The sequence below is a fragment of the Panicum hallii genome, chromosome 4 (assembly GCF_002211085.1).
Source record: "Panicum hallii strain FIL2 chromosome 4, PHallii_v3.1, whole genome shotgun sequence".
NCBI lineage: Eukaryota > Viridiplantae > Streptophyta > Magnoliopsida > Poales > Poaceae > Panicum > Panicum hallii.
Genome location: NC_038045.1, coordinates 5,282,837 through 5,303,887, shown reverse-complemented (window position 1 = coordinate 5,303,887; position 21,051 = coordinate 5,282,837). Strand labels below are relative to the sequence as shown.

At 50.0% G+C, this 21,051-nt stretch overlaps 3 protein-coding genes and 1 long non-coding RNA gene across 6 annotated transcripts; 1 reads left to right on the top strand and 3 right to left on the bottom strand.

Moving 5' to 3' along the window:
• LOC112888825 (probable glucomannan 4-beta-mannosyltransferase 9) lies at window positions 1-3,705 on the top strand. Of its 3 annotated transcripts, none has more exons than XM_025955166.1 (9): window positions 1-222; window positions 395-493; window positions 701-956; window positions 1,436-1,546; window positions 2,115-2,251; window positions 2,390-2,503; window positions 2,594-2,793; window positions 2,924-3,122; window positions 3,206-3,705. In XM_025955166.1, the coding sequence occupies exons 1-9, from the start codon at window positions 34-36 to the stop codon at window positions 3,350-3,352; spliced, it is 1,452 nt and encodes a 483-aa protein (XP_025810951.1). In that variant the 5' UTR covers window positions 1-33; the 3' UTR covers window positions 3,353-3,705. The 3 variants fall into 3 exon arrangements, with proteins under 3 accessions (XP_025810951.1, XP_025810950.1, XP_025810949.1); XM_025955165.1 differs by having other exon boundaries at window positions 3,179-3,705; XM_025955164.1 differs by having other exon boundaries at window positions 19-222; window positions 2,924-3,118; window positions 3,190-3,705.
• Window positions 3,706-4,337: 632 nt separating this feature from the next.
• LOC112888824 (pentatricopeptide repeat-containing protein At4g16470) lies at window positions 4,338-6,274 on the bottom strand. Its single transcript, XM_025955163.1, has 2 exons — window positions 4,889-6,274; window positions 4,338-4,797 (listed from the first exon to the last, which is right to left on the bottom strand). The coding sequence occupies exon 1, from the start codon at window positions 6,246-6,248 to the stop codon at window positions 4,956-4,958; it is 1,293 nt and encodes a 430-aa protein (XP_025810948.1). The 5' UTR covers window positions 6,249-6,274; the 3' UTR covers window positions 4,338-4,797; window positions 4,889-4,955.
• A 117-nt stretch (window positions 6,275-6,391) lies between these two features.
• LOC112888823 (potassium transporter 10-like) lies at window positions 6,392-11,158 on the bottom strand. Its single transcript, XM_025955162.1, has 9 exons — window positions 10,693-11,158; window positions 9,940-10,492; window positions 9,784-9,837; window positions 8,573-8,833; window positions 8,434-8,486; window positions 8,207-8,330; window positions 7,844-8,098; window positions 7,324-7,730; window positions 6,392-7,229 (listed from the first exon to the last, which is right to left on the bottom strand). Exons 1-9 carry the CDS (start codon window positions 10,741-10,743, stop codon window positions 6,570-6,572), a joined length of 2,418 nt encoding a protein of 805 aa, XP_025810947.1. The 5' UTR covers window positions 10,744-11,158; the 3' UTR covers window positions 6,392-6,569.
• A 6,494-nt stretch (window positions 11,159-17,652) lies between these two features.
• Window positions 17,653-19,297, bottom strand: LOC112890223. Its single transcript, XR_003228291.1, has 2 exons — window positions 18,903-19,297; window positions 17,653-18,818 (listed from the first exon to the last, which is right to left on the bottom strand). It is a non-coding gene; the product is annotated as an uncharacterized LOC112890223 (long non-coding RNA).
• Window positions 19,298-21,051: the final 1,754 nt, after the last annotated feature.

Here is a 21,051-nt window from a genome sequence, read left to right as displayed (position 1 = left end):
CTGCTGCGGCTGGCGGTGTCGCTGTGCCTGGCCATGTCCGTGATGCTGTTCGCGGAGAAGGTGTACATGGCCACGGTCGTCCTCGCCGCGCGCCTGCTGGGCCGCCGCCCCGAGCGCCGGTACCGGTGCGAGCCCATCCGCGACAGTGACGACGACCTCGAGGTCGGCAGCGCGGCGTACCCCATGGTGCTCGTGCAGATCCCCATGTACAACGAGCGCGAGGTGAGCAGCGATCGAGATTCGAGACTCGAGAGCCCTGGCCTCTCCACCTCTGGCTAGCTGCAGCCGCCGTTGACCGTGGTCTGCGGAGCTCCGTTTTTCTTTTGTTCTCTAGTGAGGCTCCTAGTAATGGCGCGCCCGTGTGGTTGCTGCATGCGTACGGTGGACGTGGCAGGTGTACCAGCTGTCGATCGGGGCGGCGTGCGGGCTGGCGTGGCCGGCGGACCGGATCATCGTGCAGGTGCTCGACGACTCCACCGACCCCGTCGTCAAGGTACTATCCCACCTCCTCCTCGTCGCCAGTGCAACCGTGGCCGAGGCCAGCCGGCTGGCCGCGTCGGCGTCGCGTTGCACGCGCGCACGGGCACGGCGTGCGTGTCTTTGTCCTTGGCTGCAGATCGAGACAGGGTTCATTAACCGGAAGTTAATGAGCAGCAACTAACCCTGATGACGAGGTGCCGGCTGTGGATTTGGCACGCAGGCGCTGGTGCGGGCGGAGTGCGAGCGGTGGGCGAGCAAGGGCGTGGACGTGCGGTACGAGGTCCGGGACGGCGGCCGGCGCGGGTACAAGGCCGGCGCGCTCCGGGAGGGGATGCGGCGCGCCTACGCCCGCGGCTGCGACCTGGTGGCCATCTTCGACGCCGACTTCCAGCCGGAGCCGGACTTCCTGCGCCGCGCCGTGCCGTTCCTCCTCCACAACCCCGACCTCGCGCTCGTCCAGGCGCGGTGGAAGTTCGGTAAGTACGCTGGTCGTTGGGCCTAGGAAGGAGCAGTAGCAACAGTACACAGGGAAGTGAGTGAGCAACGTGGCGAGAGCGTCACCTACCGAAACACAGGCACTGAGGGTCCGCATCCCGTCTCGTCTCACTCTCATCCTTTTACAAGGGCGTTTTGAGATGTACTCCTACCACTGATATAGCATAGATGCACTGAGAAGTGACAACGCGTCGCTTTCGGTTGCTAGTACATGCTTCCTCCATGCTAAATTATTAGTTGTTTTGATTTTTTAGATTTATAGTTTTTCTATGCATCTATATATATTATTATATCTAGGTGCAAAATAAAATCTATAAATTTATAAAGTTAAGATGACTAATAATTTGGGACAGAGGGAGTGGCAGCACTTGCAGGACTCTACTTGTTTTTACTAGAGATTTTTGTCTATTTTCATGTTGATAACATGCTTGGTGTTGCTGGTTTCGTTCTGTGTGAGCAGTGAACGCGGATGAATGCCTGATGACAAGGATGCAGGAGATGTCCCTGGATTACCACTTCACCGTGGAGCAGGAAGTCGGCTCCTCCACCTACGCCTTCTTCGGCTTCAATGGTGATCTCACTCTCTTCCCATGTTTTCTCTCGTGGGGGGCGTTCTGTGGTGTTTCCTTTCTCGCTCCCATGATTCTGTCCCTCGTCCTTTCCCTTTTCCACCACGTGCTTCACCTCACAATGAGATCGCTCTGTCTCCTAGTCTTTGGAAAGTAAAAGAAAGGGGGGGCATGCCCCACGTCTCAAAGTCATATGAAACTGCATCATGCCTGCATTGTTAGCATTACCCTTGGGAACAACGGAATGACACACAGAGACACAGAGAACAAGAAGACGGGGGGCACAACGCTACCATTCAATAACATCATATACATTGCATAAAACAAGTTAGATGCTGGGCATGTCTTGTGAAGAGATTCAGGGAAGAGAGAAACCCTTACTGACGAATGATAATTATGACAGCGCAGATGAATGGCCAACTTTTTGCACCTTTTTATTCCCCTCAAGGTACTAGTAATAGACACAAGAACAATGCAAGATCATAGCACAGCTGATCTGCGATGCTTGTTTGTATTATACGTTTCCACTTTCGGTCTTAGTTTCTTACCATTCCAAATGTTTGTGGACAGGAACTGCTGGTGTGTGGCGCATATCCGCTCTGAATGAGGCAGGAGGTTGGAAGGACAGGACCACAGTCGAAGACATGGACTTGGCGGTCCGAGCAAGCCTCAAAGGATGGAAGTTTGTATTCCTTGGCGACCTCATGGTAAAAAGGCAGCAGTTCCTGTATATTCATGTATCAACCACTGCATTAGTCTGCATTGTTCTTGGTGTCGCGTAGCTGCTAAAGTTAATGAGTAAATGCATAAGGAAGCATGGAACTAACCCACAAATATATTTTCAGGTGAAAAATGAGCTCCCAAGCACGCTCAAGGCATATCGATATCAACAACACAGATGGTCATGTGGACCAGCAAACCTGTTCAGGAAAATGTTGATGGAGATTGTCAGGAACAAGGTCCCTTGCACCAAGATTTTTTCTTTTCGAAAGTAAAATAAACATAGTCACCAGTTATTTGTAACAAGTTATTTGTCAATCTTGATGCAGAAAGTGACACTTTGGAAGAAAATCCATGTCATCTACAATTTCTTCCTTGTGCGCAAGATCATAGCACACATCGTGACCTTTGTGTTTTACTGCATTGTCATCCCGGCCACAGTCTTAGTTCCTGAGGTTGAAATACCAAAGTGGGGTTCTGTGTATATACCAACCATCATCACCCTTCTCAATGCTGTAGGCACTCCAAGGTACCCATCTTCTCAAGAAGTTTGAGATCCAAGTGGAGTAATAAAAAATCAACATATGCCTTAACTTCTGAAGATATGAAAAATCTAACATTTACCTGAAGATTAACAACAAAATCATTGAATGATGCAGGTCGGTTCACTTAATTGTCTTCTGGGTACTCTTTGAGAATGTAATGTCCTTGCATAGAACGAAGGCCACTTTCATTGGCCTATTGGAGGCAGGCAGGGTAAATGAATGGGTGGTGACAGAAAAGCTTGGTGATGCTTTGAGGATGAAAATGCCAGGCAAGGGATCCAACAAACCCTGCATGAGGATAGGAGATAGGTATGTAACCAAAATTTGTCCATTCTGATTCATCTTTTCATTCTCGTGGCTAAGCATTAGTGTGGAATCAGGTTGCATATTCTGGAGCTTGGTGTCGCAGCATACCTCTTCTTCTGTGGATGCTATGACGTCACATTTGGGAATAACCACTACTACATATTCCTCTTTCTCCAATCTATTGCTTTCTTCGTCGTTGGTGTGGGCTATGTCGGGACATTTGTCCCGTATTCATAGCAGAAATGCTATGACACCATCTTTATGGATTCATGATTGTGTTAAACTGACAGCTTTATGGTACATCACCAGATGAAAGATAAGATTAAGCAGCCTTATCTTGTGTGTACCTGCTGTCAGGAAGAGGAGCAGTGCAAGAGCACTGCAAGACAAGCAATAGAAATGTATAGGTATGTTTTAGCTGCTAGGAATGTGCTGTGAAGCGCATGAGGTTGGTGATGACAAGCAGGCTGTTTTGAGTCTCAACGTCACCGTAGCAGCATCAGCAGTAGAAAAAGATAGCAAATCATGAAAGTTTCATCGTTTGTTGTGCAAACAGAAAAACAGAAACCATTTGCTCATTCATTGTTCGCAAGTTTGTTGGGAGAAGAGGGAGAAAATAAAGTTGTACATGTTCTCCTTTACCTTCATTGTTTCCCATGTCGATGTTAAGTGTAATAAAGATATTGTATTTGAGAAGATTCCAGTTCAGAGCATTGTGGCCCAAATAGAGATATGATGTATCATAGGAACTGACCCCTTTTGGTTGCTTTCTGAGAGATCAACTGTTCTACATCTTGTCAGACTCCCAGGAGCTCAATACATGAATCACCAGTGCTTTTTTCTGATTCACTCATGATTTCGCCCTAAAGCCTGCAAGTCAGGTGATGGACAACCTGTCTGTGGATTTGACTGAGGGTGTGTTCGTTTTCCGGGGATCTAAAGTTTAGAGGGGTCACATCAAAGAGAATCTTATCATTTAGAAGTATTAAATAAAGTCTAATTACAAAATTAATTGCAGAACCCCGGGGCTAATTCGCGAGACGAATCTAATGAGGTATATTAGTCCATGATTAGCGGATGATTACTGTAGCATCACTGTGGCAAATTATGGATTAATTAGGCTCATTAAATTTGTCTCGCGAATTAGCACCCAGCTGTGCAAAAAGTTTTATAAACAGATTTTATTTAATACTTCTAAATAGCAAGATTCTCTTTGATGTGATGGGTCTAAAGTTTAGAGGGTAGGAAACGAACAGGCCCTGAATCACTGGTAAAAAAGGACATGCATGTGATCGAAGAAAATTAGAAAACATAGCAGTACTGGATCTCCAAACCAGTACCACAGCTCTGCAAGGATCCACTTCACAGCTCGATGTGATGTTCTGAGATCTGAGCCTCCATGATCGAGAAACCTGAACTGTCGACGCGATCTTGTGGTACAAGCTGCTTCTGGAAGGAAGGTAGAGACCCCTAGTGACTGACAGGCACAGATGGAGCTGTACCTCGTAGTACCTGTCCTTTGCTGCGGCAGCTTCTTCCCCAGGTTATCTATGTGGGCTTCCTCTGCTCTTTCAGATTTCATCAGTGACAATTCATCAGGCTGTGGTAAGCATCCGTGGTTAAAAACAGTGTAGCAAACCTGAGCATCTGTAATTTTAACCTCCTCCAGTCCTCCTACATGTCTGTATATGGACAAAAGGAATGAGCAGTGGAAACCGTTGTACCAAAACTGCGCAGCCAACAGTGTGGCATTCAGATCACACAAGAAGATACCATTGCTGTGCAGGATATTTCTCCATTCTGAATTGCAGCAATAACCATGCAGGTCGATGCGCATCAATCAGCAGTGTCTGGCACCATCTGTTGCTCGCGCAGATTGTTCGGAGACGGCGGAGGCCAATGCAGTGCACACCTTATATATCGCCGAGTATTCGTCGTGGTACGAGTCTCCGGCAAGGAAAGTGTGCTTCTTGCCCAGCACTTCGACGGCGCTCCAGGCGCGGTCCTTCTTTACGCCGAGCGCCCTCATCGCCTCGCGCGCGCCGGCCACGCTGTCCCACATCTCGCGGGCGGCGTACGTGTTCGCCAAGACCACGTACTTCCCGGCGTTCCCGGGCTGCAGCCGGAAGAACCGCCGCGCGGCGAGCTCGACCAGCGCCACGTCGCCACCGTGCTTCCTGCAGGCGCCTAGCAGCGCGCCCCAGATCACGGAGTGCTCCTGGCAGTCCGGAAGGTTCTTGACGAGCTCGCAGGCGTCATGTATTCTCCCGACCCTGGCAAGCATGTCGACCACCGCCGCGTAGTGCGGGCCCCTCGGGGCGAGCCCGTAGTCCGACGACATGGACGCGAACCGCCTCAGCCCCTCGTCGACGAGCCCGGCGTGCGCGCAGGCCGAGAGCACGGCGAGGAACGTCACGTCGTTGGGCCGGAACCCGTCCGCCGCCATCCGGTCGAAGAGCGCCAGCGCCTCGGCGGCGCGCCCCTGCTGGCCGTGCCCGGAGATGACCGCGGTCCACATGGTGACGTTCCGCTCCGGCGCCGCCGCGAACGCCCGGCGCGCGTCCTCGGGGCTGCTGCACTTGAGGTACATGTCCACGAGCGCACTGTTGGCGAACACGTTCCCGCCCACGTCCGACTTGACCGCGACGGCGTGCACGCGGCGGCCGCGCTCCAGCGCGGCCAGCCTCGCGCACGCGCACAGCACGGACGCGAAAGTGAACTGGTCCGGCGCCAGCCCCTCCGCCCGCATCGCGCCGAACAGCTCCACCGCCCGCTCCTGCTCCCCCGCGCCGCCGCGCGCCCACCCCGAGATCATGGAGTTCCACGCGACGACGCTCCGCTGCGGCATTCCGTCGAACAGCTTCTGCGCGCATCCGAGGTCCCCGATCTTGGCGTAGAAGATGAGCAGCTTGGTGGTGATGTACTCGCCGCAGCGGAAACCCGTGGCGACCATGCGCGCGTGGATCCTCTTGCCGAGCCTCGCGTCCCTCCGGTTCACGCACTCTTGCAGCAGAAGCGTGTAGGTCCTTGCGCCGGGGCACAGGGGGCTCTGGCACAGGAGACGCACGGCCTTGGACAGGTCCCCGGTGATGCACAGGGATTTCAGCGTCCGTGCCAGGCCAGCCGAGCTCATGGCCGACAGAAATGGCACCCTCCTGGATTCCACTTGATGAGTGATCTTGTTATAGTAGTTGAGGTCTGTAGGTGGATTCTTGCGATGGCAGATCCGGGATCAACGTTCGGTGGTATATATATGTAAGGAATTTTCTTGATCAATGAAGGTAACTGATAATTTTGGTATTTACGAGAAAAGCTGAAGACCTAAGAATATTAGGCTGAATTTACAACACAACTCAACATCAGTTACGAAATCTAGCATATACAGCTGAAAACTTTTGTTTCATTTCCTCATCTTTTACTCTTCCTATGTTCATCTTCTCCAGAGTTTCAGGGTTCAGACATAGTACATCATGCCAACCTCCAGCGTGGAGGCGTGCGGGATGGTGACGGCGTAGTTGGGCCCCCGGCTGTTCCGCCGCAAGAAATCGTAGCAGAAGTTGATCACGAACCGCCGGAGGAAGCTCGATCCGCTCTTCGCCTTCACGTGCGAGTGCCCGAGGATGAAGGCCATGCCGGCCTCCCGCGCGTCCGACAGCTCCTGCAGCTCCTCCTGCACGCCGGCATTCGGCTTCGGGCTCGCCGCCGGCAGCACGAACCGCACCCGCTTCTTGACTCCCGTCGCCGGTGCCGGCACCGGGGCCGGCGACTGAATCTCCCGTGCATGTGAGGGCCCGACGGTGTTCTCCACCGAGCCGTCTTCCTCCAGCATGCGGATGCTGCCGGAGCGCACGACTGACATCCGCTGCTCCTCGTCCTTGTCGAAGTCCTCGGACATTCCATTGATCTTGGAGGACCCTGAACGGATGAACTCCGCGATGCTGCACACCAGCTCCTTCTCGAACTCCATGTCGTCCTTGTGGAAGTCATGGTACCCGTACCTGACAATACAGCGGTATATTCTGTACTCCTTGGGGCCAATTCTTCCGACAAGGAACCGCTCTTCAGGCCGGACATGAGGTATGGGAACGTTCTTGATGCACATGAATATGAGTACCTGACCATGACCAACAATGATGAATAAGGAGGTAAACATCTGAATGTCTGAACTTTGAACAATGAAAATGGCATAAAAAAACTATTGAAGCTACCTGATGAAAGGCAGGCAGATTGGTGACAAAATGCGAGAAGATCGCTGGGATGCCAGTCTCAAGCTCAGTATGGATGAGACCAATGCCACGCACACGAACAATACCGAGGTTTGGGCTGAGACCAAGAAGCCAGTTGATGGAGACCTTGCTCTGAACGTCAAACTCATACTTCTTGATGGTGCCATAGTGCCATATGCACATTATCAACATAAAGATGAAAGCCAGGACAATCGGGACCCAGGCTCCCTCCCTAAACTTGATTAGTGCGGCCGAGAAGTACAGTGCCTCAATTGTTCCAAAGAACACAATAAAGCCAATTGCAAGAAATATGCTCCTATGCCAGCACAAGACTATCACCAGGGACATCAGACATGTTGTGACCAGCATGACAGTTATAACAGCCAATCCTGCATAAAGAATAACTTCATATGAGATGGATTGCTCTTTCCTGTCAAACTGAAGTATCCCTAATGTCCCTGACAATAGTCCTTCCCCAAGAAAAGTATTGACATCGACATACCTGATGCGTTACCCAAATGCTTCGTATCTCTGAAACCGATGGTTACAGCTAAGCACAGTATCATCAGGATCCAATTGATCTCAGGAATGTATATTTGCCCATGTATTTTGGCAGATGTATGAACTATCTTCACCCGAGGAAAGCAGCCCAGAGAAGTGCACTGCTTGATCATTGAGAATGTACCCGTGATGACAGCTTGGCTCCCCACAACGGCAGCAAGGATAGCAATTGCTAGAACAGGCCACCTAATTTTCTCTGCAACGTAAGATGGTCAACATTAACAAATAGCACTACGAGCATGATATCATAATATTGTTCACATTCTCTGATGAAGTATCCGAATAGCACAATTGCATAACTTACCTGGAACAGACACATAGAATCCTATCCTATAGTCACTTTCCATGTTATGGTGCCTACACAGGTAAGCAGCTTGTCCCATATATGCGAGGATCAATGCTGGATACACCATGCATGTAAAAGCAATCTGCCCAAGAAATTTTTATCAGAGAGAATTATTTTACTATATATGGGTTTCTAGTATGAAAGAATACAGAAAAAAAGTGAGTTTGCAGCAGACATTTATTCACCTGTATTGACAACTGATTAAAATGCCCCAGATCAGCAAACATTGCTTCAGAACCTGAAAGAGCAAAAGGTGTCACCTTGAGTATGAGACATTCCACAGATCAAAGCAAAAGGTTTGGAAATGGTTGCAGAGCACAGTACCAGTTACGCATAACAGTATTCCTCCCAGGGACATCCAACCTCCTCTCTGTGTCTTCCTCAAGAACTTGTACATATAGTATGGAGATAGCGCTCGGTATACAGTGGGTTCCCAGTGAATAATATTGTAAACACCGATCATGCTTATACATAGAAGCCATGTGATCACAATTGGAGCGAAAATGAAGCCGACCCGGTGTGTACCGTAGTGCTGCAGTGCAAACAGGCAAACCAGTATGACGCAAGCAATAGGCAGTTCCACATCTGCAGATTCATGATAGCAGAACTTCATACAGTTAGAAAGGGACTTAGAATAAAACAGCACATTATCAACACAAAAAAGGAATCAGAATAAAGGGAAATCATAATTAACTTGACAGAGGCCAAATTATTAATTGAAAAGTCAAGAATAGGGTCCTTTGCTTTATAATTTGGACCTCGGCAAATGTGAACTTCTTTCAGCAGAGGTGGCCTTTCTCCAGGTTCCTGAATCTTACTACGTGGTACTATCTTTCTGCCATCCCACTTTCGTGTAACTACATAATATCAATTGAAAGAGCACGGCATATCTAGCATATCTTACATGAGAACCATTATCCTTTCTTTTTGACGAGTAGTTCCATTCCAGACCTCCACCTACTCTTGAAACGAGGGAGTGGTTCCATGTATTGTAGCATCAGTGTTGATGAAACCATTCTATTTTGCTACTCACAGGAACTGTTAGTGTCCATGACTACTGATAGCTCCATCTTCTTTGATGATCTGTCCCTGGTGTTGCCCTGTGAAAGAATCAAAGACCTTCCGAGATGAACTGTATAAGTGTATATCCCACCACGGCTTCTGATGTTACAGAGATAACTCGAGGTGATTGTGAACAGTTCACATCCTGGTACTTCAATTTCCACTCCATGTGAACCAAATTCTTCAGGTACGCGGCATCTCTTTTTGACCACCTTTTCCTAGGAGAAACCCCCATTTGCCACAAATTCACCCCTTGTTCCACACATCTTGCAGTGGAGAAGCAGTCGCTGAAACAAAACTGACACCTAACACTGGGGCAATTCTATGATTGACTGATTGTATCAGGACACTTTGAGGTGGACCCTGATTCATTAGGCTGAGAACTCGAAACGGTGAACAGTACCTAGAAAGCTGGAAAGACAAATCTACACAACAAATACAAATTAATGGAAGTGCGATGGTTGGATCCTTACATTTATGGTGTTCCTTCTCCATGGACAGCTCCAGCCCGGAGACCGCAGAGAACACTGCAGCAACAGAGCACCATGTCAAAATCAGGAATCCGCAGCATACCCACACAACCCAACAAATCAAGAACATCCAGTTAGGCAAGGCGATCGCAGGTTTACCGGAGATGGCCGGCGTGAGCACCCCGTCGCCGATCACCATGCAGGTGCCGACCAGTGCCAGCACAAGAAGGACGCGCTGCAGCACCTTGTGCCGCTCCAGCAGCCTCCTGACGCTGGCGGCGGCGCCCCCGCCGCGGCCGCCCAGCGTCACCGCATTGCCGTTCTCCGCCGGAGCCTTCTTGGCGCCGGCGGCGTCGAAGAACTGGTCGTCGTCCCCGGCGGCGGAGCGGCCGGGCGGGAGGAGCGCGGCGCGCGCGTGGCGGCAGAGGAGGGAGTAGAGCGCGAAGGTCCCGCCCTCGCCGTGGTCGTCGGCGCGGAGGACGACGCAGACGTACTTGAGGAGGGGCACGAGCGTGAGCGTCCAGAAGACGAAGGAGAGGACGCCGAGGATCTCCTCGTTGCTCTCCGTGTGCTGGATGTCCTCCGCGAAGGCCGCCTTGTACACGTACAGCGGCGACGTGCTGAGGTCGCCGTACACCACGCCCAGGCTCTGGTACGCCAGGCTCAGCGTCATCCGCCACGGCACCCCCTTCCGTCCTCCCCGCTTCTCCTCCTGCGGGGCACAGCACAGCCACACAACAAACCGAAACAAATCAGCACGCATTTCAGGACCCCTCAACCTCAAGATCGCGCAGACAAAACCGACGGACGCGGGCATTCCAAGATTCAAGAGCCACGATCACGGCGGCATGAGCAAGAGCCGCCCGGGCAAGACTGGGCCTTTGGGACACCTGGCAGCTCCGGGCACCGTACCTCGTCATCCGGGGGAGTGCCCGGCGGCGGCGCCGGCGCCTCGGGATCCATGACAGGGGGGCTCTTCGTCGCTCCTCCCCACTGCCGGCCTGGTTTAACTCCGGCCCGCTCTGGTGACCGAAGCGAGGAAGACAGACGCTTGGGGACTAGTGGGGGAGTTGGGATTAGGTGAAGGTGACGGCGTCGCCCTGCGGCCTCACCTCACCTCACCTCACCCGGGTTCTTGTCTTCTCGGGCGTTAGGAATTCGAGCAGGAGGCGTGAAGGGGGCGGGGTTCGGTGGGGCACTTGGAGGCCCTGAGGTTTTTAAGGTGGTCAAAGCAGCAAAACAGGGGGGAGCAGCATTGGCGTGAGGGGCAGCCAGGGGGCCGCAGGCAGGGGCCAGGGGACGGTGGAAGCGGGAGGAAGGAGACGAGAAGAAGAAGCGCAGGCGCAGGGAGGGGAGAGAGGGAATATTTGGGGCCTTGGGGGGGAGGAGGGAGTGGGACAGCAGGAGAGAGGGAGGGGGGCTGAAAAGCAGGGGAGAAAGCAGCGGTTTTCCCTTTTGTGAAAGGCCGTCGCTAGTCGTTTTGGTGTGGCTCATCTCTGCATACTATTCAAGATATCCTCGAGTAGATATCATCATCTAACGGAGATGATGAATTGATGGTGGACTTTACATGAAGAGAGGAAGATAGAGTCGAGAAAAAGCATACTAGCATAATATATCTTGCAAAGATTTCCTTCAAAAAAGATCTGGAAACGTGTTCAAGATAATAGGGCGATTTAATTTTGGCAGTCATAAATGATTCAAGATTTTTTTGACCAATTTTGCAATTTAAAGTTAGCGGTGTTTTGCGTTTAACCGACTGCGCCGTAAATGCGTAGTACATGAGTTGTTGTTTCGGATGGCCGGTTTTGATTGTTGGTATTAATGCCTGATTTGGACGGATGGGGTTTTTGTTGCTGATATTAGTGTGAAAGGTTACAGAAGTGAGTGATTTACTATTTATGAATTGACATGAATAGAAGGAATTTGATGGGTCGAATGGCAGTTGTAGTTCTTCACATGGCATACATGCCTAAGGGTGTGTTCGTTTTCTGAAGACCTAAAGTTTAGAGGGGTCGTATCAAAGAGAATCTTGTCATTTAGAAGTATTAAATAAAGTCTAATTACAAAACTAATTGCAGAACCCCAGTGCTAATTCGCGAGATGAATCTAATGAGGTATATTAGTCCATGATTAGTGGATGATTACTGTAGCATCACTGTGGCAAATTATGGATTAATTAGGCTCATTAAATTTGTCTCGCGAATTAGCACCCAGCTGTGCAAAAAGTTTTATAAACAGATTTTATTTAATACTTCTAAATAGCAAGATTCTCTTTGATGTGATGGGTCTAAAATTTAGAGGGTAGGAAACGAACGCACCCTGAATGCATGGATGGGGAGACCGTGACGATTTTGTTTATTGCTGGAAGGTTGAACTTGTCATGTGAGGCAGATGTTTCCATAGTAGATTATACTACTTCTAAGGGCATCTGCATGCAATCATTTTGCCATTAGTGGATCAAAGTACGATTCAAAACGTATTATTCTTATCATCAAAGGTGTCTTGTTTCTATTCCTTTTACTTACCATATTGTTGTGTCTGGAAGTTTACTGAAGTCGAGTTATGCTCAGCTCCAACTCAAGTTGCAATAATGATTTATTTATATTTCTTAATATGATAGAATTAATAAGGAAGGATCCAATTGTTGCTATGTTTAGAATCACCTAGCATGATTTTTGTATGAATTTTGGCAGGAAATAGTTCTGCGTGAATGAATGAAAAAACAAAATCAGCGTGCTCCAAACTGGATTTAAGCTGTGAAGTTAGCACTCCCGGTAAGGAGTCAGGAAATTGTTCTTTGCAGCTCTCTCTTACGCCAACAGGAGATTTGTTTGATGCCCCCAGGCAAGGAAGAAAAAGAAGCACACCCGCTGCGCCTCTCCAGTCTCCGCAGAGAATCCACACCCAGACCGGTGGTGGACCAGACGCACCTGCTCCTTCCTACCCATGAGCACCGAAGCCCCTCCGAAAGAACACGGCACTCCAGGTGGGCCCCCAACCAAAGCCGCGAAGTAGACCCACATGCTCAGTGACGGAGGCTGGGCGACTCGGAGGTACCGATGGAACCGAAGGATCTGGTGATCCGGCCGGCGTGCGGGGCGCGAGGCCCGAGGGTGATCTGCGCGTGCGCTTCTCTCGCTCCGCCCGCCGGGCCCGGGCCCGCCAGCGTCGCGCTCCTCCGCCGCAGCCCGACGACGCCCAACTCCCAAGTGTCCCGAGCGGGCCCACCCGGCCGGTGCCATGAACAGTGACCTGGCGCGCACGGCGCAGCCCCGGGCGGCGGGGCCCGCGCCCGTGACGTGGATGCGGGGCCGCCCGCGCTCCGCTCGCTTGGCTCGCCGCCCGGGCTGCCGCGCACGCCGCGCTTGGCTTGGCGCGGTCCGGGCGCGACGCAAGGCGACACGGCGGATTGACCGCGTTGCAGTTTCGCTTTCGCTTTCGCCATTTTTGTTTTCCTTTTTTTTTTCTTCCTTTTACCTCGCGCTTGACGCGCCGCCACGTCGCGTCCCTGGCGGCGGCTCGCGGCCAATGGGTCGTGGCAGACCCTCTTCCTCCGCGGCCCTCCGGCGGGCGGCGATGGCGACGCGGCTGCGTGTCGACCGGCCGAGTCCTCGGCGGCATCTGCGTGGAGCCTTGCTCGCTCGTCGGCCGGTGCTTAGTCGGCTACTCAGCGTCTCGGCTGATGGGTCCGCCGCCGTGGCGGCTCTGCCGCCCGCCGCACCAGCCGCTTTCCGCACGTTCCGCTCACCTCAGGTGTTTCGACCGGCCGGGGCGTTGCTGGCGGCCTGACATGTGGAGTCGCATCGTAGCAAGAGCATGGATCGCCGGCGCCGCCAGCAGGCAGGATTGCTCGAGTTGGCCCAGGGAGGGAGCTACGACACGTGGATTCTTCTAGAGCACCTTTTTTTTTCTGTCTCTCGGGCTAAACTTTTGGTCCCTCTCCCCGGCGTGGAGGTATAGGAATTGTACCGTCGCGCACATACGACACTTGTAACCTCCATACAGTCACAGTCAGTGTGTTACAATGGGACTCAGCTCGTTCGCGCCTGACAGAGATCCATGTTGCTGTTCATTTTCATCGCTATGTTTATTTTCGTCGGTCCACGGCAAACTGACGAAAATAAATTTGAAAAACCGACGAAATTATACATTATTTTCGTCTGCCTGACAACGGCCGACAAAACTAATGATCTATTTTCGTCAGCTTGACCTAAGCCGACAAAAGTAACTATATTTTTGTCGGTCTGCTAAGCCGATGAAATTGTAGTTGGGTCCTATCTCTTGAGTAGTTTCGTCGGTTTGAGCTAAGCCGACGAAACTAAAGGTATTTTCGTCGGTCTAACTTGGCCGACGAAATTGATCTTATTCTAACTCTTCAGCCGTTTTGCAGCAGCTGTTTTGCCTAGTATTTTCGTCGGCCACAGTGCCGATGAAAATACTAGGAGCGTATCCAGTATTTTTGTCGGCTAGCTAAGCCGACGAAACTAACTAACTTATTTTCGTCAGTCTCAGGGACCGACGAAACAAACTCCGTTTCGAAAATACATATTTATTTTCGTCGGTTGCTGACGAAAATTCGTTCATTTTCGTCGATTTTATTCTGTCGGCCTAGTTTCGTCGGACGAACGACGAATATATGTATTTTCGACGAATTTTGAGCTATTTTGCACGGTTTCTGGCCGATGAAATTAAGCTGTTTTCTTGCAGTGTTTCCCCGCCTCATGTTGTCCTCCCGCGTCGTCGGATGGTCGGCGACGCGGCCGGCGGCCGGAGGCCGGCCGGGGGAGGTGATCTTGACGGTTGGCATCTGCATGGAGCCTTGCATTGCTAGGTCGCCGGACTAGTCTCATCAGCCCCGCCGCCGGCAGGCCAGAAGTTCCACGGCTTTGACGTCTAGTCTCCATTGTGATTTCGTCGCTGGCCTGGAACGGGAGCTGAGCCGCCTCCGATCCGCACATTTTCCCCGACTTGTTCGGACACCTAGCCATAGCTAGTCGCATTTCTTTAAGCTAGGTTGGCGCTGTGATCGACTTGCCACGCATCCGCGTAGAATCACGCGAATTCCATGAGGAATCCCAGCCACACATGACACATGCATGTTTGTTAGGGAGACGCTGAAGCCGGGAGGACCGCAAAGGGCACCAGCAATGTGCTCAAAAGCCAGATAGTAAGCAATAAATAGTACCTTCTATTGTGACAGTGGGTAGTAATTATAGCTGGTAGCAAACTTACTAGCAGGCAACAAGGAATAAACTATTGAAAAGCTACTGCAAGTTGCTGCTCCTGGCTTCTCTCTCCTATGTTATCGCAGGCAATAGATGATGGGAGGCTGAAAAATAGTGATTTTTTTAATCTTAAACTACTATCTAATGCACAACAACTACTGGTGTTTGGCCGTACGTTTCCTTTTCCCAGCTGATTCTCATTTTTTTCTTAAAAAGAATCCTTCCTGCCCTGAGAAAGAAATCTGACTCCCAAATACGCATCCAATATGAAGAAGAATCTATTTTAGGGTTGGGTGGTGCATCAGCGTCTCCACGTACCATCCGGTCCTATCCGGTGCCACCAAGCTTTTGGCTCCTCCTTTCCTCTGCAAGGACAATCTTTGGCTCCTCCTACCCTTTGCAAGGACAATCTCCCTTTCCCAGCAATCATACACACCTTTATTTCTTCCTCTCCAACCGGAACAACACCACATAGCTTATATTAGCAAATAGCAAACCGTTCCTTCTTATCAGCAGCCACATACACTACAAAAACCAAGGTCACGTACATGATGACTCTGTCATTGGATCTTTCAGGACGTACACATGAAAAGGCACTGACTGGTGATGCTCCACTGCTCAACACTAGCAGCAAAGGTGGTGCCACTGAGAACGAAGAAATGGGTTTTTCCTTCGCCGTCTGGTGCGGGCCATAATTCGGTCCGCTTTGTTTAGTTTGGCTGTGGTCACAGCCCTGCGCTGGTCCAATGTGGGTCGCGCGCAATGGGGGTGGGTCACTTTGGGACCAAAACAATGTTAGGCATGCATATATATAACATATATGTATCTTGGGGGATCAAGAACAACCTACGTGGGCTGACGCACGCATGGAGTCACTCCTCGCTTGGGACCAAACAATGCTGCGTGGACACAGCTTGAGGGTAGAAAACAACCGATTTATACTTGGGGCCAGGCAATTTAATGGGTGTTCACATATTTCAAGGATGGAAAAGAAACATTATTAGTTTAGGTTTGTTGTATTTCTTAGTGTTCTTCCTACTACTTCGTCACCCGCGTAGTACATGATTTCACACATGGCGTGAAGAAATGTTCTTGTGTTAAAAAAAAAAATAACAACTATCTGCATCCAACATCCATTTGTAGCAGCAACGGTTAGGCGTCATTTGGTTGCGCATGCGTGCCTTCCTCCGGAAAGTGCACACAGATGGGATAGGATCAAGAGTAGGCTCGGTTACGTGTGGATATGCTTGACCAAGAATTATCAATGTGTACTTCCATGGTTAGTGACCCTACTAATCTCATACTCTGCTCATGTGCCTCCTCATGCTGCGTGCTTTGGTCACCATCTCATCACCCCTTTTCTGATGCTCGTGATGAAGAGCAGATGCAGCCATGCATGCAGGTAGCATCTGGCCTCACTTGCATTGCATCTGAGGAACCATAGGCGGCGGTAGGGCACAACCTCTTCTTTATCATGAGTGCGGCAATTTTTTTCTTCTTCAAAAGATTGGGGACAAAGGTGCAGGCCTCAAAGCATGCGTCAAAATTTTATTCTCACTTTGATCATTAATCATTTAACAATAAAACAGACGCGAAATCCAAAGATGCATTCCTGTCTGATTCACGCGCATTAGCTTTAAAATACGTAAAGATACAGGTGTACACTTGGCCATGGACAAAATGAGCAAGAAGTTCTCTTCAGAAGTTCAGATACGTGGTTGTCATGACTTTGCACAGCACACGTATACTCCACACTGCAAGTGTTTGTATATAGAGTTGGTTAGGTATTTTCTTTATTTTTTTTCCGATGTACCTTGCGAAGACTGAGGAGCATATACAAAATGGATCCTACGACGAGCAACAAGCGAAGAAATACCAGCTTAGGAGGCATCACCGTTTTGGAATGTATGGTACCTTCGATTCGCATCGGTTCATGTCCCCTAGCTAATGGAATTATGTGTTGTGGCCTCTAGGACTCAGGTTTTCTTTTTCTTGAATATTATTTGCGGTGATCCCTGCTTCTAATGCTGTTCTTATGTTACGACCGTGACTTCATGATGACCGTGTATGTGGAGAAAAGCGCGCCGGATGCGCAATTTGTTTGCCCAAGTGACGTTTACATGTACTCCGTAAAGCAGCAGTATAATTAAGTAGGGGAGGGTACCGCAACCAACCCAATAAACTGCATGTTCGCATTGGTGATTTATGTCCTGCTGTTGGACCTCAATTTATTTGAGGCGGCACACCAGCTTTTTAAAAAGATAATCCAAAGTATGATTTCTGGCTTTTGCACTAAAGGGGAATGACGTCAGCTACCTAAAACCCCACATAAATATGAAAAAAGAAGTACAAAAAACCGGATATATGTGTTTAGTTAGAATGCAAGAATTTCGCAGAAACTCCATATGAAGCAGTTCAGTCCTACAAGTGGGAGTGCATACGCATATAGGGGAGAAAGCTAAGCAAGGACCCAGTGCAACCTCTTCCGCGAGGAGAATATACCAGCTCTCTAGTTTGTTTATACAGCAGCTGGCATCACCATGGATTCATGGGGGCAAACGGTGGAGCCGTGCATGCTTGCATACACCCAAAAAAAAGAATCATCTAATTAAACTTATCTTACTGATAGAAAAGACATTAGGCATTCGATCAATCCTAACCCCAATTTTTATAGAACATGATGTAGTATGTATACTTCCATCTGTTAAGGGATAAGCATTTTTTTTTCATCTTACAGCTTGTCAAACAACAGGTCTACCTATCTGCACAACTGCGCAAGCATTACTGAAACTTTTCAAAACAACACTGTACCACTAAAAGAAATGCACCCCATAAGACACTGAAAAGCCAAACAGGAAGGTGAAGCAAGGCAAATAAAACTGTTAAACACAAACTGAACTCAGAAGCATTAAAATAAAATGACGGCATCATTGTTGCAGCTGGCGTCATGGTGACCATACGCTCTCTGTTTTCTCGCAAAAAATAAAATAAAATTGGTGAGCATAAGAAATTTGGGCGGTCACCGAACCAGACAGCAGATCATAAACAAAACAAGTGGTCTTACAGGCACGGACAGCTGCATTTGACTTGGTAAAGCCAGAAAATAACTAATTTTCTATGGCGTTGATACTGGATTGCTTGCATCACGGTAAGTACTATTACATTTTTTCTAGGAAAGAAATGAAGATGCCCTTTTTTTTAGTCCCGGCTCCATGTCACAGCTCTGTGATATGTACCTGACCTTGGCCCAGTTGGGCCTTGATAGATCGGAGAGGGTGAAGAAATGTTAAATTGACACTTAGAGAAGAGGTCAACGTGATTGGCGTTCACAGGATAGGAAGGGTACTTACTACGAGGGAGCAAGAGGGATCTAAACAGCAACCTAGCAAGCATCTGAGGTGGACACGACATGACATGAGCTCAACTAGCTGCTCACTGATGCTGGAAATGCACGCCCATTGCTCATGGCTGTCCTGGAACAGTTTGTGCATCGTTCAGTGGATCAAGGGGAATAAGAAATTGAATTATTGCAGAGGAAGTGCGTGTGTGTGTAACCCCCCCTGAAGTAATAAGATTTCTCTGTTGACTGAATCTTCTTCTTCGCCACAGGATACCTTCATGATAAACTTGACGGATCTGAATTTCTTTTGCCCAAATTGGCCTAAGATTCAGGCACTAGGTGTTTTTAGAAGATTCAATCCGGATTTGCAAGCCACACCTGCGTGATCACGCTTTGGCGTAGCGCAGACGTAAACTCTGAAGACTGCTCCATCGTGCATCAACCAAACTTTATATATCTCCAAGACTTCGCTGAAAGAACCAAAAAAGAGATCATAACACGTTACCGCAATTGCCGTCTTCTGGCGATACTTCTGGAGAGAGGAAGTTATCTACCCCGGCTGGACAAAGGAAAACGGCCTCGCCGTCGTCTCCACCGGCGAGCCACCAGAAACAAGATGCTCCGGTCGCCGTCGGCCTGTCGTCGTTACATCCGGACGGCGCCAGGCACCCGGCGCCACGTTGAAAGCGCGCCGCGGCGCTGCCTTTTTCAGGAGACCCAGAGAACGACGGCGGCGCCAAAACAGGCCGGAGAAAACCCCTGCTTTCTCATGTGTTCATCGAAAGAAGAGGTTGCTTGCCCTCCCAAATGGAGATGCCTTCCTTTGCCTTGGCTGTGAAAATGTTTTGGCCACGATACCTGATTGCGATTGCCATGTGGAGGGGTGAGTTTTTTCCCCCCTTTTCACTCGTGTGTGCGGAGTTGCCGCACGGGCTTATCAACAGCAACCGTGCAGGTTTTTGGAACAGGAACGGCCAAGCTTTTGGCTGTGTGTTCTGGCAAGTGGCGAAGCCTTGTGTGACGTGGGTCATTTTCGTACCGTGTGCCTTTCAGTCCGGATGGGCACGGACACGACATGTCGGTTGAGCCGTCGGATGAAAATCAACGGTAAGCGCAGGTGGCTAAATGTTCTGTTAGAGTATCATCAGAGTTTCAGGTGACATACTCTCCGGAATAAAATCCATAGAAACTTTTACGTACGGTCTGTTTGGTAGGCTGGAAAGTTTTTGCTAATATAGTCAGATCACCTCCATGTGAAGTGCCAACTATGAAGAGAGATAATATGGAGTCCCTTATCACATTTCAAAAATAGATCTCAGGTATATTCAGAGCAAGTTCCCTCTTCTTATATGGTGACTTAGAATTTGGTAATCTTAAAGTCAGTTTTTTTGTGGTGGTTGGATCTAAATTTCGTGACCTATGGATAAGGAGGATTCTAAGCAGATGCTGTAACATGACAAGTTAGAAAATAAACGATCAACAAGCAAGCAGGTCGTTATTGGATAGTATGATGCCCTATCTCTTATCCTGTGACCCACATGTTAAGAAGCCCAAGTTGGCTTCAGAATTTGGAATAGAGATCTCAATTATTGGGCGGCGTATCCCATCTGCTCTCGGCATCAGACCCGATCCCCCAGCCACATCTTGCATCGTCCCCCTCCCTCGTCGGAAGCTCCCTCTCCATGACTGCATCGCATCCCGGGGACAGGATGGACCAGCTGCGCACGTGCGCGCCCGGGCGAGGCTAGCTCGCATGCTCCCCAACGATCAGCAAGAACAGTGCCCTTTCACCCCCAAGCACACATCCTCGTGGATCGACATGCGTGCATTTGAACTGGCAAGGCAGTCTACCTGCAGATCATGGACGGAGGATGGAGCCAACAGCCAAGCAGTTTCAGGTGTCCGATGATCCCATTCGCATCTGAATTCTGACAGCACCGCCGCCCCACCTGGCGATGAGTACAATGGATCGACAGGGGCGCAGCGCAGATCTGTCGCACTCCCTCCTAGTACAGTGGTTCTCACCATTTTCCACAGAAGGCGACACGGTATAGGATAGCATGATCTTTTCTCAGCCGAGCAGCCCATTGCTTGCATGGCCGGAGTGAAAGGACAACACGCGGCATGGAAGCTAGGCGAGGTGACGACGAGGACGCCACTTTCCACTGTGCGTCTGGCCGCGGGTGACGGGGCCGCGCGCCGAGGCCGAGCGCGCCGGCCGGCGTTGCCGACTTGCCACGCTGTGCACGCGCGCGAATACGGGCGGCCGGCGGCGGATCGATAGGATCGGAGCTAGTTTTGGACAACCTCAGCTGGCCCGAAAGCAAAGCCGACGAGGAGGCGGTGGACAGGTTGATTTTATTATTACTGCCGCTTGCGTTGGTCGCGGAGGATTTGTGGCCGCCTGGTTCACCGCCGTCTCGATCTGCTCGTTGAATCAATCCGTTTCTAGGTAGTTTTCACTTTTTTTAGTGGATTTTAGCAGGTCGGCCAGTGCCTTCCTTGGAGTGTGCATTAGTCGGTGGACAAGAACTGGTTAGAGCCTCCACTGGTAAAAGCGCTAATAAGCAGGTGGCTGATCTGCTGCTGTCTGCTGATGATCCATGGATCCTAGAATCCTTTTTCCTGCTCAAAACGTGTTAGCCTTTTTTTCTTAAAGAAAGGAATGGACACCGTATGCAAGATGGTGGCCGGGCTCGTATG